The sequence below is a fragment of the Perissodus microlepis genome, chromosome 6 (genome assembly GCF_051167445.1).
Source record: "Perissodus microlepis isolate ML-2025 ecotype Zambia chromosome 6, ASM5116744v1, whole genome shotgun sequence".
In the NCBI taxonomy this organism is placed as follows: domain Eukaryota; kingdom Metazoa; phylum Chordata; class Actinopteri; order Cichliformes; family Cichlidae; genus Perissodus; species Perissodus microlepis.
Window position 1 is genome coordinate 31,549,629 of NC_140466.1, and position 26,057 is coordinate 31,575,685.

The 26,057-nt window shown below is 40.9% G+C and overlaps 2 protein-coding genes across 2 annotated transcripts in view; both read left to right on the forward strand.

Annotated features, from left to right (window-relative positions):
- Window positions 1-25,603, forward strand: part of fam20cl (family with sequence similarity 20 member C, like) — a 34,564-nt gene extending 8,961 nt beyond the window's left edge. The window contains exons 9-11 of the mRNA XM_084931997.1: window positions 24,594-24,675; window positions 24,778-24,837; window positions 25,327-25,603. Of these exons, the coding sequence (XP_084788123.1) occupies window positions 24,594-24,675; window positions 24,778-24,837; window positions 25,327-25,600 (416 nt within the window). The 3' untranslated portion in view covers window positions 25,601-25,603. The remainder of the gene's footprint in view (window positions 1-24,593; window positions 24,676-24,777; window positions 24,838-25,326) is intronic.
- On the forward strand, window positions 100-24,302 carry dnhd1 (dynein heavy chain domain 1). The gene is made up of 44 exons (XM_084932002.1): window positions 100-204; window positions 929-1,380; window positions 1,584-1,781; window positions 1,888-2,091; window positions 2,197-2,307; window positions 2,388-2,544; window positions 2,642-2,893; window positions 3,155-3,298; window positions 4,866-4,971; window positions 5,118-5,326; window positions 5,421-5,664; window positions 5,910-6,067; window positions 6,577-6,702; window positions 6,834-7,110; window positions 7,226-7,353; window positions 8,001-8,199; window positions 8,289-8,380; window positions 8,525-8,732; window positions 8,852-8,977; window positions 9,101-9,198; window positions 9,297-12,390; window positions 12,481-12,586; window positions 12,716-12,875; window positions 12,971-13,253; window positions 13,357-14,755; window positions 15,045-15,150; window positions 15,314-15,428; window positions 15,525-15,711; window positions 16,023-16,125; window positions 16,424-16,552; window positions 16,740-16,931; window positions 17,138-17,557; window positions 17,658-18,081; window positions 19,103-19,201; window positions 19,283-19,459; window positions 19,653-19,831; window positions 20,211-21,203; window positions 21,282-21,456; window positions 21,553-21,627; window positions 22,131-22,347; window positions 22,468-22,559; window positions 22,636-22,785; window positions 23,016-23,638; window positions 23,734-24,302. Exons 2-44 carry the CDS (start codon window positions 1,010-1,012, stop codon window positions 24,160-24,162), a joined length of 13,335 nt encoding a protein of 4,444 aa, XP_084788128.1. The 5' UTR covers window positions 100-204; window positions 929-1,009; the 3' UTR covers window positions 24,163-24,302.
- Window positions 25,604-26,057: the final 454 nt, after the last annotated feature.

The following is a 26,057-nucleotide window of genomic DNA, read 5'->3' on the forward strand; positions in this document are numbered from 1 at the left end:
GCCACCTAAAAACATCCAAAAAACGCCTGACTTTGTTTCCTGCTGCTACGTTATTATTCCGAAAAGCAGCGAGGTTAAAGGTCACCACGAACACTTTAAACTCGACGTGCTTGACTTTCTCAATCAGACCCACCAACTCTACAGACCAGCGTAAGCGTCTGGGCGTTACCGTGGCAACGAGCCTTCGTAGTAACAACTTCACAGGTAAGACTCGCCGAAGTATTTGTTAGTTCTTAGTTTAATATTTGGTTTATTAAAAGTAGTTTTTTGAGCTTCGGAGCTAACGCCCGCTGCTTTCTAGTTGTGTAAACGCTGAGCTTCACTGTTAGTCCGTTAAACTTGGGTAAGGACTACGTCTTTGGTTTACTAAAGTATCTGTTAACTTTTTATAACAAGTTTAGCAACTTGCTAGCTTATTTGAGGCTCGTCTCCTTATACTTATTTAAAAGGATAAAATGTCATTTTCAACTGCACGATCTGACTAAGGCAGCGAAATATATACTGTATCCAAGAGTCTCTTTGTGTGTTGTTTATTTGTGTTGGATGTACTTGCACTAGACAGGGGTTTTACTCGATTTAAATTTGAGAGACTTCATCAGAAAGTCCGACTTTTTAAACGTATTGTAGTGTCGTCTCAATCATTCCCCTGCTATTGTGTACAGCATTCTTTTTTATTTATTCAATGAAAAGCTTTTAATGAACATCTGTGTGAACGTGGAACTGGTTTAACTAGAAAGAAGTATAAGTAGTAGTACTTTAAAGCTATTCACTACCTTAAATTGTGTTTGCTGTTTACAATCGGCATACAATTTCATATGCAGTACATCTGTCTACAGTTTTAAAGCTTAGTTAAAAATGCAGGGTTTATATATTGTGCCAGTATGGTTTGTGATTCAGGCTAAATTTACCTATTTGTCCCTCTCCTCAGAAATTCCAGAGTAAGTCCTATTGCATGATTAACACCGGTTTGTGACACAAGAGCTGCTGATGGTATTTCCGGGAGATCAGGATGTTTGCTGCCGCCTCACAGGAAAGATCCCGTGATGGATCGTCTCAGAGCCGTGGTAAAGATGTTGCTAGGCCTGGTCACAAGGCGAAGAAAAAGACTCACTCTCCTAAAGTGACTTTACCACCTCTGTGCCCGGAGCCGCTTCGTGTCTTATCAGCTTCTGCAGCCAAGCCCCTGTTCAGTTGTTCCTCTCTCCTCAAAAATGTCCACTCTGATGGACATTTGTCATTGGCAGACTTGCCTCATATTATTGCTAAAGTAGGACCTGGGATAGCCATAGGCGACACAAAATGGAAAGAAGGACCTCAATTAATGGCTTCAACACTAGGGACAGAAATCCCTGTTAGAATTACTCAGTCGACAACAGAGAGGTACATAATAATACTTACAGATAATTAGACTTTGGCTTTTGTGATACTTTTCAATACAGTATTTGTTGGGTGTAAGTGTCATTCCAGATAGCATTTATGTTAAAGATAGTTATAATTTATAGCATCAACAAATAAAATTGTTGTCACACTTCCTGTAAATGAGAGAAACTCCTAAATGAATTTCTTGTGTTTCATTTTTTCAGTATTCAGGAAAAAGGTGAATCAAAAACAGCCAAAGCTTGCAAGTATAAAAAGATAGCAACCTTGAAACATGGGAGGGCTACCAAACCAAGTATATCTCCCCTCACTGGCGCAGAAGTTGTTCAAATTTTGGTTCAGAAAAGAGACCTGGGAGAATATGAGATTTATTACCTCAAAACAGTAGATGGGGATGCTTACAGGTAAAGATGAGAAAGGATATTTAACACTTGAGTTGAGTTTCATGGTTTGGTAAATCTTCCCTTGTCAAACCATAAATCCACTGTCGGATGTCCTCTTTGTTTTTAGACCCTATGACCTGCGAGTTGTCCATCCCAGTGAAGCTGGTCCTGAGCACTATGTCTTCACCCCTAAAACTGTCCTGCATGTTACCCAGACGGGTATTGGTGGAACTGTCAGTCTGGCAGAGTGGTATAGACAGTATGTGCTGTGGACAGATTTGCAGAAAATTGCATTTTTCAGGGACTTTAGACTGCAGAAAGCTTTTTTCTGGTAAAAAATGTTAATTTTATACATTTTGCATAACTCAGTGTATAAACTATTTCCTTTTTTCTTTACATTTATTGTTTCCTTTGAATTGTATGTTTTTTTCCCCAGGTGGCATCAAAACACGCGCAAGAGAATTTTTCAGCGCCGGAGAAAGAATCTGGAGGACATGCTGCTCATAGCTGTACCTCAGTTCAGGAATGCCCTGCATCTATTAAAAGGGTGAGTTAAAGCCAGCCACAGTCTAAAGTTTTCAACTTTGAGACAGGTTCAGATTTTCAACAATAAAATATCTTTGACAGAGTAATTGAAGAACTAAAAGAGACACACTGGATGCCTCTGGATGTCTGTGAAGGCTACACATTGATGGAATTCAAGAACATACTGATAAGCAAGAATCAGGAGTGTCTGCAGATATTGGAGAAGTTATCACAGTATCACACTCTCACCCTAAATATGGTACTACACCACAGTCAACTTTTATGGTTTCATCATAAGAGACAACAAAGCCTTTTTTTTAATCAAATGATCTCTAAAGACAATTTAATATCCTCAGGTGAAAGAAGACAGCTATAAGAAACACCAGGAGCTGCAGCTACACTTAAAACTTGCTAACGATCCAAAGAGCTTCCACAAACCCATACATTTGCTCATGGCTCATCAGCGCAAGCTGAAGAAAGAGTTGGCCCAGTCTGAAAGCACCTTGAAGAAATTGGGAAATTTTGCAGCTCTTGTGCATCAGATGATTGTGCAGAGTCTCGTGACAGTCATACTAGAAGATGCTATTTCATTTCTCGATCTTTTAAAGGTTGAAAATGAACTCTTATTAACTGTTTGTGGTTGGAAAAAATGTTGATTTTAGCTGTACAAGTCTTTATTTTTCTCTATCTCCCAGTATTTTTATTATTTACTGTTCTCAAACAATAACCAGAAGAATTACTGATATAAACCTACAATAACTGTGGAGCACCACTGCTGCATGAAGTAACAGATGATGTGTTAGATGAAGTAAAATGACAATGAAGTCATATTTAATGAAATTAACTTTATATGTATTTTCATTTGTTAGAGCAAGGAACTGCCAAAGCGCTCTCTCTTCCACACCGAGCTGCGTTTCAGTGCTGATAATCAGCTGACGGTGGAGCCGCCAATACATCTGTTCAAAGAAGCAGTGAGCCAAGCACTTCTCACTGTAGGCGAGTCTATTACTCAGGTAATTTACACGTTTCAGCAGATGCAAACACAGGAGCAGTTTCATTTCTGCAACGCAATCATCATGTACAGAGGGGAAATAATTATTGGATCCTCTGCTGAATTTGTAAGTTTGGTCACTTCCAAAGAAATGAACAGTTTCTAATTTTTATGGTTGTTTCATTTTAATGGAGAGAGACAGAATATCAACACAAAATCCAGACAAAAAACATTACAGAAAAGTTATAAATTGATTTGCATGTCACTGAATAAAATAAACATTCGATCCTCAAGTAAAACGCAACTTAGTACTTGGTGAAGAAGAACAGCGATAACACGTTTCTTCTACTTGGTCACCAGGAGGGCTTTTGGCCCATTCCTCATTTCAGAAACTCTTTAAATCCTCTAGGTTTTTTGGCTGCTGCTTGGTAACTCGAATCTTCAGCTCCTCCAACAGATTTTCTACAAAATTGGGTCTGGAGACTGGCAAGGCCCCTCCATCATCTTAATGTACTTTTTGCTAGCCACTTCAGTGTTGCCTTGGTGGTATGTTTTCGAGTCATTGTTATGCTGAAATGACCCATCTTCAGTGTTTTGACTGCGGAAAAGAGGTTTTCAATCAAGATCTTACATTGCATAGCCCAATCCGTTCTATGCAATGAACCGTTGTGGTAGGGAAGTTGGATTTGTCATAACTAATGGACTGATTAGATTCAAGATGCAGACTCAGAGGAATTAAAGTGAGACAACAACAGAATGTGACAACAGAAGGATTTCCAGTTACTGATTCCTAAGCTCCGCAGAATATTTCTCCACAGGAATTCTGTCTCTCGCAGTAACTCACTCTGAAATTACGCAGAGAAGAACAAGCAGGTGAGCCAACTTCTCTGTTTCCAGTCTAATGATCAGGCGACAAATGAAGGCTGCTGATCAATACTGATCAGACGATTACCAACATGGGAATTAATCAACTCAGTTGCGCTGACCTGAAGGGCAGGCAGCAGGGGAGAATCTTGTCACTGAAACACAAGGTGTGGTTAGTCATCCACACAGACACACACATGCACTCACACACAGAGAAAGGAGAGATAGAAATTGCAGAGAGGAGCAAGACGAAATGAATGAGCCAGCACAGGAGGACTGGAGGACCATGACAGGAATGTAAGTGGTGTGCTTTGATTGATTGGTTGTAATCTTCGTGCCATGAGGGCTGCGTTTTAAGGCAGAAAATAGTTATTTAGCTCAATAACATACAGATTACTTTAACATTTATAGAATTTGTTTTTTTCTGGATTTTTTTGAGGTTGATATTCTGTCTCTCTCCATTAAAATAAAACTACCATAAAAATTGCATACTGTTCATTTCTTTGTGAATAAGCAAACTTCAATGTCAGCAGGGGGTCAAATAATTGTTTCTCTCGATCTACGTTCTGTGAATAAGCCTGATTTAAATTTGGCCTTTGAGACTGTCTGCTTGTGTTTACTTCACATCAAACAATTATGCATAGTATAATCACATCAGCGTTTTCTTTATGTTTAGTGAAGCAGCAGCCATGAGTTTGTCTCACATCAGCTTTCATTACTTGTAGAAATGTGATGACTGCGGGTTTTTCCTAGAGGTCAGCAAAGATGTGTTAATCTCTGCTCAGGATTTAGATGATGACTTCAGCTGTATTAACCCTTCAGTAAATACAGGTATGACCTTTTGTATTGGAGTGTTACGGCTCCTGTTTCCTTTATATGAGCTCCTTCTGATATAAACCCTCAGTATTGATGTGAAAGTGTGCCTGGGCCTGGTCTAAATGTGTCACAGATTTTTTTTTTCTTTTTTTCATTCCCAGTGGACAAAAACACTGATGGGAACACTCGTCAGATTCTGAGAGACATGTCAGCTTGCTGGCAGACACTGCCTAAAGTTGCTTTTCCAGTGGTGCAAGGCAACATGGTGCATGGCTGCTACTCTCCTCTCTCCAAAAGCCAGTTAGAGTGGCACATCAGCATCAATGACATCACAAAAGAAGTTGAGAAAGAGCAGTCTGAGATCATGCAGGCAAGACTGTCACTTTCAAGTCCAGTAATAGCCGTATTAAATGCATTAATCAAACAATCAAATTTATACAGGTGTTTTGTTTTTCTCTGGACAGGAAGCCGAACTAGAGATCCAACAGCTGTATGAGAGCTACGCATGGATGGTACAGATCCATTTGTTTATTTGTCAGTGGAGTCGAGCCTCTTTGGAATCCATGAGGGGTCGGCCTGCGTCAGTGTACGAGGAGAACATTAGGAAGGTGCGCAACTGGGCTGAAAGAATCAGTGCAGCTGACTCGTCATTTTCTTCCTCCAATCAGCTGTTCGTCATCCACTGCACCCACACAAAGGAAGCTCTAGGTATGTCTTTATCGAATGAAATGGAAATTGTATCTTGAGTATAGCTTGAAGATTCAAATACTTTCATATACAAGGACCTTTCTTTGGTCAATTCAGCACAGCTTCAAGAAGGAGGAACTAATTGTTCAGTGACTTTTTAAAATCGTGAAGTGCTTTAATGTCCTGGCCCTTGGTAGATAAATTCATTACTTACGCTTTGTTCTTCATGATAAATGCCCTCCTCGTCTCTCTCTGTGTTTCTCCAGGACAACGCCTGAGGTTCATCGAAGAGGAAGTGCAAGAGCAACTAGTTGAGCAGATAAGGAAGGAGTCAGAGAGCCTCATATCATATTTGGAGGGAGCTACTGCTGAACTCAAGACAGCACCTCAAGACTTGCGTGACTTCTCAAAATATGCTCTTAGGGTACAGAAACTTTTTAAAATTACTTATTTGCAAAAAAGTGTAGAATGTGATAAAATATAGGAAAAACAGATAGATAGTCTTTTAAGGGAGGAGAAAAAAAAGTCCTCGGTAAAGACCTTAGGCTACTTTTTTGTGATGTACCCAAAGAAGGAGGGTGGTCAGAACATTCACATCCTCTGGAGGCACCTCTTGTCTTGTCTCTTGACTTCAGCTAAATTATTTACATCAAAGACTGCTTTGTCAGGGTAAATGTGTTCTGAATTTAGATTCCTTTATCCAGGTGATGCTTACTGCATTAAGATGTACATGCTGTTGTTTGAAGACACAGTAGTGAAGAACCCTAGTCTCTCTCTCTCTCTCTCTCTATCTATCTATCTATCTATCTATCTATCTATCTATCTATCTATCTATCTATCTATCTATCTATCTATCTATATATGTGTGTATGTATGTAGTTAAATTCTAAGCAATCTAAGCAAAATTATAAATCAAAATTTTTCCTTTGACAGGTGAGGGAATTTGTGAAGGTCTTGCCTGACAAACAGAAACATTTGGAGTACATTCAGTCTCTTCAAAACACGATTTGCATGAACTGTAGGAATATGACAGAGGCGGAGCTGACTGTGGAAGAAAAGGTCTGAAAGCAAATGCAAAGAAATGGCAAATACGCTATAAATAACCACAATATTAAGCATATCATAGCTTTACATGGGATGTGAGTGTGGTCAGGTAACGCCTCGTGCTTCTGTTTGTGTTTTATATTTAGATGCTCAACTTGTGGAATTGCTTTATTCCCCTGTTGAAGGAAGCAGACGACCTTGTTTGCCGCCATCATCCTTCAATGGCTAAAGCACTGGACATGATGTTCTCATTTCTGTTCTGTGACCTTAAAAATATCGTCTCTGACTCTACATCTGGACCCTTCCTTGATCCTGGCCAAAATGCCAAAGAGATGATGTCCAAACTGAACTACATGTGCATGCATGTAAACACTCTCAGTGCAAAGCTGGAACTGCTTAGTAGGAGCAGTCAACAGATGGGAGGTGAGATGATGCTGTATTTTGAATTTTGAAGGATTGAAAGGTTTGTTTGGTAAAGATTAAACAAACAGGTGCTTACAAAAAGCATGTTTATTCTCTCTATTCTGCTTCCTATTAGAACATACAATAGATCTCACCGTATTGACCACAGATGTTCAGAAGGTCATAGCCCGCAAAGACTTGTGGGAACTGATAGCAGTCTATACTACATGGCTGGAAGAATGGAAGCCAATGGTTTTTAGTGAGGTAACATGAAATCAACCTTTTTCTCTGTTAAACATATTCAGAGTCAAGAACCGCCTCTCATGTTAATGAGATGACATATTTATTTCTTTGGACAAAAAATTGCAATGAGGTATGTCAATCACAGGTTACCCCATGATACAGTCATGTAAGGCCACGGCTATGCTAAATGTACATAATGGCTAAAATCATTTTTGATGCTTCTGTACTGGTTAATCCACCAGTATGTGCAAGCCCATTAATCAAAATGATACTTTTACTGCTAAAATATAATTAATGTTATATGTGAATTTTTTAATCTGCTGTTTTACAAATTTTTTTTAAAAAAAATAGTAAATCAAATTATTATTTTTGATCAAGATGCCAAATTACGCTTATTTGCTAGCATTCCTGAACAGAAAAATTAGTGGTTGAATTTTATGCTTGATTAATTTCTTAATTAATTAAAAAATTCCAGTGTGGTGCCACATTTCTAAAAGACATGTTTTTCTGTTTTTATAATAGGTCATTAAATAAAGCATTGTACTTATATAAATTATATCTACTGTTATTTAAACTGTATAGATGTATAAATAATGTTTTGTTATTATAGCAAACCCTGGGGTATAAATATTGCCAACAGACAACTAACACATGCATTTTTCTGTCAGGTTGTGGTCTCTGAAGCTCAGGATAAAATTACAGAGTGGAAGGAGCAGGCTCAATCTTTAACAATCACCATACCTGCCAGTGATGCAGTGCTGCAGGAGATTTTAGGATCTCTGGAAAACATAAGCCATCAGCTTTTAGTCCTGGCCAAGCTACAGAGCCCCACACTGAAAGGAAAACACTGGAGAGCCATTTTAGAAGGTCAGAGAGTGTGCCTATGCTATAGCACTTCCATACTTCTGAAATCACAGTAAATGTAATAGAACTGAAATATATGTTCTCTTTTGCAGACCTGGGTCTAAAATATAAATCAGAGAAGAATGTGACTGTTGCTGATCTCATGTCTCAACAACTTGAAAGTCATCAGAATCTGATTGACAAGGTAGAACACGAGAGAGGTTTTAACTAGAGCAGCTTTGGCAGTTCTGCTAAAGGGAAATAACAGGCAAACAGTCTGCTGAAATAGTTGCTTTTGAAAACACGCAATACGAATCTGACATAAGACGCTGCGTTTTTATTTTGTCAGATATGCAGATGTGCACAAAGGGAGTGTGACATGAAGCAAACTTTCCAAAAGCTTTGTCACAGATGGGAAGGCAAACTCTTTCAGTTGGATGTATTTGCTCCCCTTTGTGTGGAAACACGGTGCAAACACACTGGGAAGACCACAGAAGGCGCCCTTCTCAATGTGCTAACTGACAGGAAACACCCCAGTGATCCTAGATTTACTATAGGTGAGGCTCAAGTCACTGTAAGCATCATTTTTGAATTAGCTGCCCTGCTTGGAGGAAATGTGTATTTGGTATATTCAGCTTACATGTTGCTTACATTTGCTTTGTGTTTCCTCACACAGATCTGGGAGTACACTTTGCTGAGATTGAGACCAGTTTGATGATGTTGTCCACAATGTTAAAGTCCCCATACAGTGTTGAGTTCAGGCTGCCGCTGGAGGACTGGATTCAAACACTACAAGAACTTGGTAAAGCGGCAACTAATTTTATCTTTAAAAATTGAAAGACTAAGAGAGTAAAGAATTTATCTTAGTGTCCATAAAAAGTTCAAACAGACTTGTAAGAATTATTTTCCCTTCAAATATTTGTAGAGAAGCTGCTTGCTTTACTTGAAAGATATCAGCAAATGTGGGCCTTCTTAACCAACGTGCTTGGTGGGACATTTTTCCGTACTCAAAGAATGGACCTGGTAGGTTCTTGTGCCTTAAACTGTCATGAATGGCAGTTGATGTAGTCAGTGTGTTTGATTAATGATGTTTTTTTTTATCTTTTTTTTTTTTTTTATAGCTGAAGCATTTTCAACCAGTTGATGAGACATTCGAGGAAATGATGACCTCTATATCAAACGAACCCCGTGTGTTGAACTTAGTTTCCACTGAAACAAATGACAGATTTCGTGGTGATAGCCTTTGCCAGGTTCTTCTTAATGGTTTGTCTGCAATGGAAGTCATTTCAAAACAAATGTCAGATCTTCTTGATGACCTCTGTGAAGAGTGTCCCAGATTCTGGTTTTTGAGTGAAGGGGAAGTGATGCAGATACTCTCTTTGGACCCAACACCTTTTGAATTTCAACCCTTTGTTCAAAAAAGCTTTAAAGGGGTTCATTTGCTTGAAGTTGACTGTGAAATACGAAGAGATGGTGATTCGATATCTGAGTGCCAAAGACAGATGAAGGTGCTGGGTATTTTTGGCAGCTTCCAAGAACACGTTGCCTTTCAGTCTCCTTTAGAACCAAATGCAGACGCTTTGAAGTGGTTTTGTAACTTTGACAAAAAATTTAAGTTGACCATGGTACAGCTTCTGACACAGTGTGCTGTTGTGAGAAAACAGCTCGAACCATCCAGTCAAAATTTTGCAAGTGACACAAAAGCTAGAGACAACCAGCTCCCCAGTGCGGTAGCTGTGCTGGGCCTGCTTTCTGAATATCCTCTTGAGTGCCTTCTGGTGGTGGAGAAGGCAATGTGGTGCAGTGTTGTTCTGCAAGCTTTCCAAGAATCGAGCTCAGTGAAGTTCAGCACCATAAAGGCACATATCGCCGCAAAGCTGAAAGACCTTAGCCATTATATAAGAGACGGAGTCACAGGATCTAAAACTGGAACTCAAGTTTCCAAGTACACAATGATGTGTCTGCGAGCTTTACTGCAGCTTACAATGAATCATGCAGAGCAACTACATCGACTCATGGATGTTCCGTGTGCGCGGGAGTCATCTTTTGAATGGTTGAGTTGTATGAAATATTATATTAACTCAGAGGAGAATAATGATCCAACATGTTTTGTGGATATTTTGGGCCATCAGATCCAGTACAGCTTTGAATACTCTGGCCCAGGAGAGTGGGAGATGGTCCATACCCCTTGCACAGACCGGGCAATACTAGGGATTCTCATTGCTCTGACAACCTACAGATGTTGTTCTGTGGGTGGCCCTTCCATGTCTGGAAAGAAATATACTGTGATCCAGTTAGGAAAAGCGCTGGGGCGACAGGTTGTCCTAAAACAGTGTTATCCAAGCATGATGCCTCGTGTTATTCAGCGGATGTTGGTTGGGGCCCTTCAGGCAGGGGCATGGCTTGTATTGAACTCTGTGGACTTGCTAACACACAGTGATCTGTCGATACTAGGACAGCATCTAGTTGACATACACCAGTCCTTCAACATGTTAAGAAGAAATGAAAAGGAGAGGCTAAATTGTGAGACAGAGATAAAAAGTTCTGATGGGGTTGCGGGGTTCACAAATGCTGCTGAGTCAGAATGTCACATGACACTTGCAGGAAAACACATTTCTGCCAGTCTCGGCTATGGATGTGTTACCATCTCGTCAAAAGGAAATATATCCAGAGTTCCTGAAAGTCTGCGATTTGCTACAAGATCTGTTGCATTAACACGTCCAGATTACAGAATAATTGCAGAAGTAATGCTAACTTCCACTGGTTTTTCAGACGCCATGTCGTTAAGTCAACGTCTGGTGTCCCTCATTACCCTGGCTCAAGAGTCCCATTGTCTACCTGATCTTTTCTCTGACAATGACAGCTGCTTTCTTGTTATCCTGCAAAAGATCATCTCAGCTTCTGAAAGACATTTGCAGCAGGTTGTAAGGGAACGAGAAAATTCAAAGTCCAAAGATTCACTCGACACTGATCTTATGTCGTCACAAAATGAGCCTATCAAACCTTTTGAGGAGGACGGAAGGAAAACTGAAAAGCCTCCAAAGTCACACCGTTGTTATTTGATGGTTGTACAAAGTTTAATGGAAGAGGAAGCGATTGTCAGAGCCATTCTTTCTGTACTGCTGCCCGAGAAGAAGGCCACCTCACAGTTCTACATCCTTTTCAAAGACGCTTTTCCTATAGCATGCCAGTTTCCGCTTGTCCAACAATTTATTGAAGAAGCTGAAAAGAACCAACTTGAAGATGCACTTAGAGAAGAAATACAACAAAAACACTTCTGTTGTGACACAGACATCATTTGCAATGCTCTTACACTCTACCAGACCATGAAATTGTCTCAGGCAGTTTTGCTTATAGGGCCCCCCGGGAGCGGAAAAAGCACCTGTTACACTGCTCTGACTGGAGCACTGAATAGCCTGGCTGCTAAGACAGTGGAGTTGGTTTTTGACAAGGACAATACGATTGATGCAGGCTCTCCCCAGGCAGATCAAAAGATATCTCTTTCAAACTGGAGCTTTGTTGAAACTTTAGTCTTATTTCCTAACGCTATGTCCCATGATGAGATATTTGGCTGCTTCTGTGAAAAGAGAGGATGGATAGATGGAGCTCTGGCAAAGGTGCTGCGAGATGCAGGAAGCCGTGAGCATGCAAGCTTTAAACTCTGTAACAATGAGAAGAAAACTGATGAGACAGTAGTAGTGAAGTGGCTGGTGATGGATGGGGAGCCTGTGGGGCAGCCCGGCTGGTTAGATTATCTAACCACACTGTGCAGTTCTCAGGATGCCTTTCTGGGTCTGTCGTCAGGTGAGACATTGTTGTCTCAGTCAAAACTAAAGCTGCTTATGGAAGTCACTGACCTATGCAATGCAAGCCCCTCTGCAGTAACCCGCTGCAGCCTTGTTTATGTCACAGGAGATGATCTGTGGAAGTCTGTGTGGAAGAGTGAAATTGATGCTCTCTCCTTTAAATACAAACTAGATCACAGAATTGTGAAAATGTGGAATCACTTGGCTGAAGATCTTTTCTCTAGCACCCTTCATTTGCTTGGGGAAAGGAGTTTAACCTCTGCAATCCACGCTAAAAGAAAATCTTGCAAAGCCCCCACATACGGACTGCAAGAAGTCATGTCATTTGTCAGGATCCTGCATGCCCTTCTACAACATTTTGGAAAGGAAGTAGAAAAACCTGAGTCAGTGGCACATATCGACACAACAGGTAAAATAACTTGTAACAAATGTAAAACCCTGTAAGCATGGCATAATTATGTTACCCTTACAAAAATGTCATGTCTTTCCCCTCTACCAGATGTGCCTCCAGCAGCCACAGGTGCCCAAAGTAAGCAGGAGCAGCTCAGCAGAAACATTTTTCTCCTGGCTTATATCTGGGGATTTGGTGGTCGCCTCCATTCTCGGTAAGATTTTTTTTATTAAACTTTTTTACTTGGTCACACATTATATATTTACACATACTGAGTTCTACTACCGCCTTCGATATTACTCTCTGTAACCAGTGTTCTTCATATATTTCTGTTTTTATTTAGCCACTGGCCACAGTTTGATTTATTAGCCCGCCAAGTGCTCCTAACTTGCAGATACAAAATTGTGGTCCCTGATGAAGTCAGTGTGTATGAACACTTCTTTAGTATCGACACTAAGATGTGCCCCAAGAATACGCTGTCGACAGACTCTGTCATTCCAATGGTTTGTACTTAACATTGTACCTACTATACTAATAATACATACAGTATTTGTCGCTGCTTCTGAATATTTACAGGTGTCTCAAATGTTTTTCATAGTACAGGAAATACACATATCTCCTGAACCTCATGCTGGAGGCAAAGCAGCCAGTTTTGGTTTCTGGAGAGCCTGGCTCTGGAAAAACCACACTGTGCCAAACTGTGCTGACTTTTGACAAGCCACACATTAACCTACCAGCCAGTCCACTTCTGAGCTCCAGAGACTTGCACACTATACTGAAAAGCATCAGATGCCAGAAGAACTGTAAAGAGACTACTGGCTTCATGGCAAACCAGCCATGCTTGTTTTTGTTTGTTGATGATTTACATGAAGCCTCCTGTGGTGAGTAACAAAATTTATAACAGAATTTATGTGATTCAGTTTGAACCAGATTTAGTACAGTGAATCTTTATGTTGTCATTATGCCTGTCATTTTTGTTCATAGACGTCTTTGGAACATCTGCAATGGCTCTAGAGACACTAAGACAGAGTATTTCAAAAGGAGAGATTCTAACATTTGACACCTACAGCTCCAAGTTGTTACAGTCGGGAACTATCAGCTACCTGGCTGCATGCTGTATATCTGGATTGGATCATTCCCACAGCGGTGTTATATCCCCACGGCTCTCACGCCTGTTTTCTATCTTTGTGCTTGATGGCATATCCCCAGACATTTTAATGTCTATCTATTCTCCCTGGCTAAAAATCTGGCTCAGTGAAATGCCACTTAATAGGCACATTGGTGAGGATATGTCATCTTCCATTGTCACTGCTACTAATGAGCTGTATCATGCAGTAAGTGACAGATTTCAGCCCTCTGTGCAGAGGCCTCATTTCATATTTTCCCATCATGATCTTCAGAAGATGTTTCAGGGGATGTACCTATGGAGGTCTGTAATCTCAAACAAGGAGACCAAGGAGGTTTCACAACCAGGCTTTCCTCCAGCATCGGTTCTCAACATAGTACAGGTGTGGATGCATGAGTGCATGCGCACTTTCAGTGACAGGTTGTGCTCAGAGGATGATAGAAAAACTGTTGTGTCACTCATAGCCAAGACAGCAGCAACACACTATGGAATGAAACTGGCTAATGAAATTGATGGGGACAGTCAGCCAGCAGGTGAAAATACAGACCCTGTAGATCTGCCTAAAGATCTAAACCAGCAAAGCCAATTGCACAGTGCATTAACTAAGCCTGAAAACATCCTTCAGCAACCACAGATTCTTCAGTATTTGGAAGACACGATGGCACAACTTGCGTTTGGTCCTGATCTCTCTGAGGCCCTTAAGTCGATAAAACAGCAACAATATTTTAAATTTAGCCCTTCTTATCAGGAGCAAGACCTTGACACGCTAGTGCAAAAGCTGTGTGTACTTACGGACGGAAAAGAAGAAGGTGAAGGACCTGACTGCAGCATCACAACCAAATACATTTTACACAGACAGAGGGTGAGTCAGTTGTTACACATTATCAGGGCTTTGCTGCTACCTCGAGGTCATGGAGTGCTGATTGGCTCAGATAGGGGCACAGGCCGCAAAACCACTGTCCGTTTAGCTGCCCACCTTACAGGCTATGAGTTATTGGAGATACATGCTGGTAATCAAAATAATCTTCATGAAATCCTGAAAGAAGCTGGGAATAAGACTAGGTCGGATGGAATCAGTGTCATCATTCTGGTCCATGAGGAAATCAGCCAGTCTGTCAGAGAAGAATTACTGGTACTGATGGCTCACGGTGCCTGTCCAGCACTCTTCACCGACGAAGAGCTGAGGGACCTTGTTTCCAGAATGACTGCAGCAAAATACTCACGAAGATATCTTATGGACAACTGGATGTTTGAGAAGTAAGAGGAAAAAGTAGCTGATCTAATGCTCATCATGTTAAGAGATAGATTATCACCACATAACTCTCCCAAAACAGACCTAAATACATTTGGTATAGTCAGTGTCAATTTAAATGTACTTAAATACAGTATGTAAAGTGATGGTATATGTTTATGTAACATTCAGTTATACTGTAGATTTGGAAAAAACATTTATAAGAAGGGATATATTGGAAAAAATATTTTGCAGTCAGTTTTAAAGCCAATGTGTGAAAACAACCAGATGTACTGTTTTTCTTTTTTAACAAAGGCGTTTGAGTCAAGTCCACAGAAATATCCACATATTCCTGCTAATGCCATACAGCATGTCAGAAAGCACTGACATACCTTTCAAAAATGAAGCACAAAGCTGGGTTGTAAGTATTTTTTATTGAAACCTATCCATTTATTTCATACCAAAAAACAACTCAAATACTAAACTACTTTTGAAAGTCTGCAGTGTGGCCAAAAGAGCTAACAACTTTACAAATTGGCTCAGGGTTTATTCCTAATTTAATTTGCACATTATTTGTTGTACAGGGACAAATGGCCAAGGCCCTCAGGCACAGCTGTTGTGTTGAGGTGTACCAGCCGTGGTCTAACCAGTCTTTGGTGGAAGTTGCTGTTCAGTGCCTCAAAACAAGCCCTTGTAAAAGTGAGACACAACATCAGGATTAATCTAAACCCCTTCTTTTTTGTTTTTCTCTCGACTGTAGCGAGACATTACCTTTGTCCTTTTCTTTTTATTAAGTGGTTCGAGAAAGCTCAGAGGCCAGCCTGTCTGTGGCTATGGCAGGGATCCATCGGTCTGCATTCCAGTATGCTTCTGTCCTTCTAAGAAATCAGCCTTTCAGTCCTCGGACTTATATGGAATTCATTGCCCACTTTGGTTACCTCTGCAGCCTCCTGCACAAGCAGTGCCAGGACAAAGCCAACAGGTACCTCTGAGACCAGGAGGTTTCCCTCTTTTCCTTCCTTTATCTCCATTGTTTGATATCCTGCTGCACATATAACAACACATTTGTGAAAATATTTCTGTGAGCACCTTTTTTCCTGTTAAAGCCAAATTATAGTTGGTACAAAAAGCAGAAATTTATAGCACAACTGTACCACAGACTACATCCTCTACAAAATGTCAAACAGCTACATTAATCACAGTAACCAAAACCAGCAGGCTAACATCCTATTATGTTTTAAACAGAAATGACCATGTTTGTCCACAATAATATTTATATATTTATATTTTTAGAATTGCTGCTGCTGTGTCTCGTTTGGATGCAGTGAACAACATATCCATGCAGCGTAAAGAGCACTTAATAAGTGTGCAGAAGATGGTTTCTGAAACAGACCAGGTAAAGTGGAGAACTTTAGCATGTACTGTTTTAGTTGTTGGTCTGCCTGTCTACTACACAAGGTTATTCACATTGAAAAGTTATTTAAAAGATATGTGTGTTCATCACACTTCAAATGCTTATGTAGAACATACTACACATCAGGGAAAAATGTAGTTTTAAAGAACACGTTATGCTAAAGTAGCCTCAGTTAATATTTTAGTTTAAATAAGCAGCATTCGGTTTATAGCACGTCTGCAGCAAAAAATGATTTGTTTAACTACATACACGCCACGCCTCCCTCCTCTCTGTCCTGCAGGGTGAGAAAGAGCTCCTTCAAGCTGTAGAAGATCATAAGAAACTGTTTGAGGAAGCCTGTGAGAAGTGCGCTGCAGAGGAACAACAACTGTGTTACCTGGAAGAGCAGATTAATCAGGCTCAAAAACAGGTCAACTTGTTTTCTTTTTGTTACAATAAGTAGCTCTAAATCCTTGAAATAACTGAAAGCATTTCTTCGCCCATTATAAAATACTTTTTTATTCATTTGAGGTAGTTTGACAGAAAAAACTGGGAACATTTAATAGTATTGTTACACAAAAATAAGCTTTAGGTTCACATGTAATTTTTTTCCCCAGATAAAACCTGCATTCTTGTCAGGCCTTCAGATTCTTAAGTGTTTGGATCCATCGGATGTGGAGGAGGTGCGCCACTACAGAGACCCACCCGTGGGAGTTGTGCAAGTCATGGATGCTATTTGTTTGCTGTTTAGTCATCCACCGGGCTGGGAAAGTGCTAAACAACTTCTTTCCCAAGCAGACTTTTTCCAGGTGGGGAAAAAAATGTCTTGCAGCAAATTTATTACAGATTTCATTGATTGCAGTGGTCAGTGAATTAAATAGCGTATCATAAGTGGGTAAAGATAAATCTGAAGTTGTGCCATCATTTATTAGTTTGTGTAGTTATGTTCCAGTTTCTTTGTCAATGTAGCTTTGAGGCTTTAATCTTACTGTCTTACTAACGTCTCCTTGTGCAGGAACTGGAATATTTTGACCGCTACAACCTGACAAATGAACAGCTGCAACAGCTTGGGCAGATAGTTCACAGTCCCCAGTTTGTGCCTGAGGCTGTGCGAGAGGTCAGTAAGGCCTGCGAATCCCTCTGTCGATGGGTCCAGGCTGTGTATGAGTACTGCTGTGTTCAGCAGCGAGTGTTCCTAAAGCAGCAGTTGGAGGTGCAGGCTGCAGAGACGAGAAGTCGGTTGAATCGAGCCGAGCAGCGCAAGCAGGAGGTATACAGCTCACTGGAGGCCACTGAGCTTCATCTGCAGTGTGTTCAAAATGACCTAATGGAACAACTGATGCTGCTACACAAAGCTGAAAGTGCAGAGCAAGAAGCTTCTGCATGTGCTGGGCAGAGTGAGACATATGGCAAAGTTTGGAGGGCTGTTGCTCAGGTAATTCGCAAACATTGTGCATCACTTTTAACATATCACATTTAACATACTTTTGTATGTTTCTTTATTGTAAATGATTTTTTCTCTGTTTTCTGCCCAGGATACAGAGGTACGTAATCAAAAGGTGCCAGGAGACGCCCTCCTCTTGGCTGCGACCGTCTCGTATTTAGGCCCTTTTGGACCTGATACACGCACAGAACTGCTGCGCAAGTGGCAGACTCTGTGCCAGACAGGAAGCATTGACATAAACCCCAACGACCCCAGAACCTCTCTGTTTACACAGTTAGACACTGTACCTGGTTCCTTATCCCTTGGTTTCCCCATCCCTGTAACTGAGAGATTGCAGTTGCCTTTGGGTCAGGCATTAGGGATGAATGAGTGGCAAACTGAAGACACTCTCTCTGCCAGGCTGGTGGTTAAGCTGTTGCTGTGTGGATACAGAAGTACCTACATCCAGCATTGGCCTCTACTAGTAGACAGCCAGCAACATCTGGAGATGAATTTTCCAAATAGTCTCATCCCAGGTATGTGCCTACATTTTCAAAATGATTAATTACACATGTAGCATTTACTTGGACCAGCCACAACATGAAACCATTAAAACCAACTATTATTTTGTAGGTTCCCGTTTGTCAGTTAAAACAGGACTGATTCATGTAGGCATGAACACCACAAAACCTCTGAAGTTGTGCTGTGCTATTATCCGTTAGCTTCTTTGCAGAAGACCATTAGATTGTGTAACGTGTGAGATATGACCTCCATGAATTGCACTTGCTGTTCTAACAAATCCCACAGATGTTTGATCAGATTGCATGAGTCAAGACCTTGAACACTTTTGGGACATTCATCAAAGTTGAAGTTGTTGAAGTGTAGCATTTTGTATGTGTACGCTGAAAGGGTGAACATGGTGTAAACAGTGTTTATGTAGGTAGAATGTGCAAAAGTAGTATCTGCATGAATGCAATCTCAGCTCTTCCAGCACTGCACAGAGAAGGCAGAGACTACTGGCCTGCTACGTTCTTTTATTTCAATATGCTGCCATCTCATCCCCAGATGGTAAATGGTATTCATCAGACCAGCCCTTCTGCTCATGTTCTATTGTTTAGTTCCAACAATCATGTGTCTGGTGTAGATGCTTGTCTACAAGGATCAACATGGATACATTGATATGAAATAGCAAACAGGAAGTTGTGTGTAGAGTGAACATCCCACAAGACTTGCTTTTCTGGAGACTTTTATCTAGCCATCACAGTTTGTTTGTTACAATGTAACACGTGCATGTTTTTATACTTCTGACACATCAGTTTAAGAATCGACTGTTTACTTTCTGCCTAATATGCACCCTTCATAGATGACACAAGATAAGCAAAGTTACTCACTTCACCTGTTAGTGGTTTGATTGCTGTGGCTGATTGTTTTATCCACTGCATGCTTGTTACCCTTTTTATTTCTATACAAAGACTGTTTTTATGATTTTTAAATCACACAACTCCATGTAAGACTGAATTGTATTGGACCAGTGTATGATAAATATCTACTCAACAGGAAAGAACACAAAACTTGAGGAAGAAATAGATTTTGGGATGGTAATTTGTGGAGATGACGTGGAACTGGTGCACAAGCTGGACCAGGCTGCTGAGAGAGGTGACATAAGAAAAATACAAGTAAAGGTTGATAGTCTGTTTTTTTCACCATAATAATCATTTTTAATCTTTTGTTTTGTAGGTTTGAGAGTACTGGTTACTCATGTGGAGCGTGCAATCCCCAATCTTCAGTTCCTGGCCAAGTTGTCACGTCCTGCTGGATGTTACTTTCCAGGATTAAATCAACCTATTCAGATGGTCCATCCTGAGTTTTGCCTCTTCCTCAGCACATGTCTGCCGATTAGACTACTTAACAGTGGTTAGTTTGATTAGTGGCGACAATTTAACTTTACACCAGATTTCATTCCTGATTTTATTTGTAGAGGAAATAAAATAAATGACATTTGTCTTGGTTAACACCAAATGTTAATGTAGACTAGGTAAACTAGATCCTCTTCTGGAAATTCTCTGGAAAACTTTTAGTTAGTAGTTGTCTTGTTCTTGTTCTGTAGGGATCCATCCATCTATCTTGGCTCAGGTACGTGTAGTTGACCTTTCTCTGAGCTCAGAAGACATCCCAGAGCTGATGCTGACACAGCTGCTGCAGCCTGAGTGTGAAGAGCTGCTGATTCAACACTTTCAATTCCAGAATTACAAACAGGAGCTGCGGGAGAAACTGGCCACAGAGGAGGTGACTAGGCCAGCCTTTTGCATCATACTGATGTCAAGTGACTTACCTTGTGTTAAACAAAACAGCACTGAATGTAAAGTAGTTTAAAACCCAATCCATCATGGTCATATAAGGAGCTTGCTTATGCTGTAGTTCTTCTGAAAATTGTGCATTTTATATCATGTCATGTTCATGTTATAAGCTGAACATATTCATGCAGAATATTTAGTCCTGACTTTTATTGTCCATTTTATCAATGGTATTGTACTTTGTACCAGTTGTGTCCTGAATTTTTTAGGGTTGGTTGTATTTTTTTTCAGTCAAACTGCAGGGTCAGCTTTAAGTCTTACCTAAAAGTTTTATGTTAAATTTTAATAGTTATTTCTGATTCTCATCTTAGGACGCTCTAATGGGTTACATCCTGCAGTCTAACACTGTCCTGCTGCAAGACCCGGATTTTCTTCCCCGTGTAAAAATTTGTCAAGAAGTGACGAAGAAGCTGCAGGATGAGATGAAGCAGCTGAGGGAGCAGCTGGAGCACCATGAGTCCCTGCTGGCAGTGCCTCGCCACTTCGTGAGGCTGGGTGCCGCTCTCTACCAGACCCTGCAGGCTGTGTCCAGTCTTTCCCCTGCCTATTATTTCTCCCTACATGGCTTCATGACTGTGATGCAAGAAGCTTTCACTGGGAAGGACAGGATAATAGGGAAAGTTCCAGGGAGCATAATACAAGAGTTGATAAACACGATGGTAGTCAAAGTGCTGGTACAATACAGGCCTTGTCTTTTCAAGACCCATGCTGCTGTTCTGAAGCTGCTTGTGTCTTTGGCCCTGCTCCAGCACAACCAGCTGTGCTCTGAGGGTGAGAGGTTGGCCTTCCTCATAGGCCTTGGAGACACACAGCATCCTGGGACTGATTCACCATCCTCCATCGCTGATCTTCCCAGCTGGATTTCCCCACTTATCCACTCAGAGCTACTTCGCTTGGAAAAGATTCCTTCATTCAGAGGCCTAATTGCCTCACTCTGTGCTTCCCCGAAGCAATGGCAGGAGTACCTTCACTTTCCTTCCTCTACAGTGTTAGGGCCCGTTCCCTGTCGTTCTCACTGCCATCTCTCTTTGCTGCAACGGGCTCTCCTCTGGAAGACCATGATCCCCGACTGCCTGGAGGGACTAGCAGATGCCATAAATGCCTGTCAACTCTGCCTGCCTCAAAAGAAAACAGAGACTGAAGCCCCTCTCATTGGGAACCCAGAGGCATTCTCACTATATTTGGTCAAACATAAGGAGCCCATCATTCTTACATTTCCCAATCCAAATAGAGATATGCAGATAAGCATTGAGCCTCTTTGTTTAATAAACCAGTTGGCCAAATGTGTACCAGGAAAAAAAGAGGTGACAGCACAGTTTTTTCTGCCATTATAGAGTTACTCCTGTAATACAGTGCTTGATGCATTTCTTCCTGTGCTTTAGGTTCAGGTGAAAGTCCTTTCCTTTTGGGCTCTGTGTGACAGAAATCTCTTCCTTTCAATGCTGGACAAAGCTGCTAATGATGGCCACTGGTTGGTGTTTAACAACAGTCATCTGTTAGAACAACTGGATGATGACGTAGTGGCTAAACTCAGTCATTTAATCTCCTCAGTCAAAGGTAGGGGGTAAATCAAAATCAGTTTAAATTTATTTATAGAACTTGTCCAGTCTTTATGTTCTTCTGCCTACTTATGTGCCTCATCCTATTATACAGAGAAGCCTTGTCTGATTCATCCCAGCTTCCGATTGTGGTTTATAACTCAAGAAAACACATCACACCTCATACCAGGTAGATCTATTATGTTGCTGCTTTTTCAAATATTCATTTCCATCTGTTCTATTTTACTCTAAATGTGACCCTAATTTATGAAATGAAGATCTTGTTGTACTGAAGCATACTTTTGTCTTGACAGTGAACAACTGTTAAAAGTAGCATCACTGTTGGTCCATTCAGCTTGAAGATTCAAATGTAACTCTGTACTTTAGTACACTTCCAACCTTTTACAGTGTAAGGAGAGCTATTTTTCACAGGTATTTGTGAAAGATTCCTAAAGTGAAGCTTTTGCACAGACCATGTCATGGTTTGTTTTTAGTGACAGAGTGCTTTATGTAGGTCAGCAGTGACCAAAGGTGCACTTACACATTTTATTTCTCCTATGCTCCTCTGAGTAATATTGGCTGGCGTGCTGGAAATGTGTGTTATAAATGTGCTTTCAGAAAAACAGCTACTCCAGTTTTGCTCTTGTTGTAATAATCATAATGATTGAAATGACTGTCTTTATTTTTAAACAGCGTCAGTGCGAATGTGTGCTCTGCATCTGGTCTGTGACTCTTCCTGGGATCTGAAGGAGGAGCTGAGCTGTTCTTTGCGACAGGTGGCATCCATCAGTCAGCCACAGTTGGGTGTCATGGCTGACAACAAGTCACTCCTCCGCTGCGCTATCTTTCACTCTGTCTTGGTGCATCGACAGACCTACAAGTATTTAGGCCAAGGAAGAATCTATCACTGGTAAGGAAGTAAATATGCATTGTATAAATTGTTTATGATGGAGAGGTAGAGGTTGTTGTATGATGTTTAAAGATTTATAATCTAAATAAATGTATACATTTTCTTCTTGTTTTTTTGAAGGAGTCAGGAGGACCTTCATGCTTTAGTGGATGCATATATTCATGTTGCCCATCTGTGCCATGACAAGACTAAGGTTTTGCAATATTTAGCAGGTGAAGCAATATGAAAATATAAAACACCCTAATTCAGTTACTGCTCGATTAATTAACTTTTGCTTTCCATTCGTAGTCAGTCTAGTGTATGGTGGCCATGTGACAGACTCTGCAGATTTGGAGGTGTTGGAGGACATTGCCAAGACCTGCTTCACTACAGCTTCACGTCACTTGAACAGCGGACCGCACATCCTTTCGAAACTTGTCAGAAGTTCTGGTCACTCTGGTAACTGGACATTTTTCTACCAATTTAACTAACATTCACTGTTGACGAGAAATGGTTCAATTTTTTCTTTAAAGCTCTCAGAACACTGGTGCATCAATACCGCACCAAAATGAGACTGAATTCCGGACTTAGAGCTGGTGTGTGTCTGTTTTTGTGTGTGTGTGTGTGTGAGAATGCTTTTCTTTTGGCTGCTCTGTGTAAAATAGATTTGGGATGTTTTATGCCCTCAGATTTGTCTGGACAGCTGCAGGTCGTGGAGCAGGGTCTTTGGGAATCAGCAAACATCAGCGAGCCCGTGGTGCTGGGCTTTAATGCCAACATAACGACTGAGATAATCAAGATCAACAGCTACAACATGACCATGTTACTGCGGACCTCGCAAACTCCCCTCCGATCAGTAAGGCGTTTTAGCACCAAAGAAAAGCAGCTTGCTACGCTGCCAGCGTTCAGTGATGCCAGAGTCAGACTGGAGGGTCTGAAGCGCTACCTCACAAGCAAGAATGAAAGTGCCGTAACAAATGCAGGAGCTCTTCCTCGCGGTCCTGTGCGTGACTTCCTCCAGGCTGAGTGGGATGATCTCATTGACTCGGTGTCCTTGCTCCTCTCACAGCTGCAGCAGCCTGTTCAGTATTTGCTGACCTTCGCTTCCCTCCTCAAGCTCACTGACTTGTCTGGCTTGGAGAGGAGGGCAGAGTTGCTCAGTGCATATCTGTGGCACCATGATGCTTCAGATCCACCTGGTGCTTATCGACTATCTGCTTTTAAAAACGCCAGAGGCCTGCTGGTGGCAATGATGAGAGAGGCTGCTCAAGTAAATCGTAAATATATCACTGATATAATTCTACAGTTCCAGGTAAAGCATTCAAATAAAATTATAGTAAACACTTATTTCCTTACCACTAAACATGTTAGTAAGGATAATAAGCTCTGATGTTCTTGTCCACACAGGTTCTGTCTTACAGCACATACCCCGTCTCACTTCCTCTGGATGCTGTGTTTTTGTGTGGCCTGGAACTTAAAGGGGCATCATGGGATACACAACTGCAAGTCCTACAGGACACTGTCTCTCCTCAGTCTTGCTCAGTACCACTTCTTTGTGTTAAAGCTCAAGTCAGGAGCACGAACAGTTCCCATGATACAGCCCCCTGTAAAAGTTCATATTTAATGGATAACAGGAATGTTCACTGTGCAGCCGTCGTTCCCTTAACTACCCCTCAGGTACCAATCTACCACTGCCCACTCTATCTGGACGAAGGGTTGGAGAGTGGAAGCTCAGGACTGGCTGATGTTAACATTATCACAAAAGTCCCCCTTCATACCAAGCTAGATCCTCTTCTGTGTAGTTTGAGAAGGGTGAGACTAGTGAGTAGACTCTGACTGTACTCAGCTGCCTTATCTGCTGTGATTGTTAAATGAACTGATGCAAAGATTGTAGTATACAGTATGTCATGAGGACTGATGCTCCTGTGATTTTATGTGAACCTTCAAATAAATTTATAAATCCACTTTCATGTCTCTTCATTCTTGTTCTGAAAAAAAGAAAGAATTTAACAAACTTTCATAAAGTGATTATTTCAGCTCCACACTGTCTTCTCTTCTTTTGGATGACATTCCCTAAAATAGTTGAAAGTACTTTTCTGAATAAAATGTGACTCCATCTGTAGATGGCAGACGCACAAAAGTACACACAGTAGCCGTAAGCATAAATATGTTTATGCCAGAATATTTATATTTATGCAACGTGTAAAATGTTTCAGGTTTGGTTACAGATTACTAAGCAAATCCTTTCTTTTACTTTCTCTCTTTAGGTAACATGGACAGGCACCACTATGAAACATTTGAGAAATTTGGCAATAATACTTTTCTGCTACACCTTGACAATGGGAGGGCGTGAGTATTTCTGTTCTGTATGTGTTGCTCATATACTGGGCAGAGGTGCTGGTTAGACTGTAACTTTGACATAGCTGACTCTGGATCTGTCCTCTTTTGCAGATTTGGGCGTCACTCCAAAGATGAGCCTTCGATCTTAACTCCCTTAAAACAGTGCTGCAGGTACAAGCCAGACTATCACATACATGTAGTGAATTACTTACACATCAGGTAAATATTCAGTTCAGTTTTATCTATATAGCACCAAATCACACCAGCATTCATCTCATGGTGCTTTATATTGTAAGGATAAAGACTCTACAGTAATAGATTTACAATCAAGACGACCCCTTATGAGCAAGCATTGGCAACAGTAGGGCGGAAAAACTCCATTTTAACAGGAAGAAACCTCCAGCAGAACCAGGCTCAGGGATGGGCAGCCAGCTCTCGTGGATGGTTGGGGTTGAATGGAGGGAGACAGAACAAAGTTCCTTGGCTTAGTTCAGAAAGTGTGAGAGAACAATCACACTGCACCTTAACCATCAGATGCTGTTCCTTTTTCTCTTTCTTCATCCTATTCTCTTACCCAGTCATTTGGCAATTTTGAAACATCCCAAAGTAACTTCCTTTTTCCATTTATCTTCTTTTTTAAAAACTTTGCTGTCTCTCCAGAATCCGTCGCTCCACTTGGCTACGCCTGCGTCTCCTGACTTTGCCTCAGTATCGATTAAGCGATGTTATGAGAGCGTCACTTTCTCGTGATCCCCTTCACAAGGTGGCCCCACTTCTGGCAGAGCCTCACCTTACGGCTTTAGATCGACGTTTGAAAACTGTCCTAGGAACTGTAAGTCGCTGTCAAAAGGAGCAGAAAAGAAATGACAATGGTGAAGACGTCTTCTATGAGGACACGGCCTCTCTGAAAGACGTGGCCACTCCCTCTGGTTAGAGCAGTCTCACTTACCTGTCACATTATATCTGTTTATTTCATACTTCTGCAACATGATGCAGGAGTTCAGAGTTATAAAATATCATTTATAGGAGCTATATAATTTTAAAACTCACTTTGATTAGTAACTGTCAGACACATGATGATAAATCATTAACACAATGTAATGCAGTAGTATTGTCATAAATAGGATAACATTTTTCGGGGGCTAGCTAGTCAGTTCCCTGCAATATTATGTGTCCTTCTGCTCTGTGGGCCTGCCTGGTACTGGCTCTTTTTGTATGTGTGTTTTCAACACTTTTGGTACAAAACACCTAATGAAAAGACTTGTGTATTTGGTTTAGTGCAGCTATAGCATTAAGTACACCAAACAGTGACTCTGAGTGAATCTGAGCTTTAATTCAAGTTTTCGTCTACATTTAATGTTTTTTCTGTTTTTCTGGTTCTTAACTTGAAG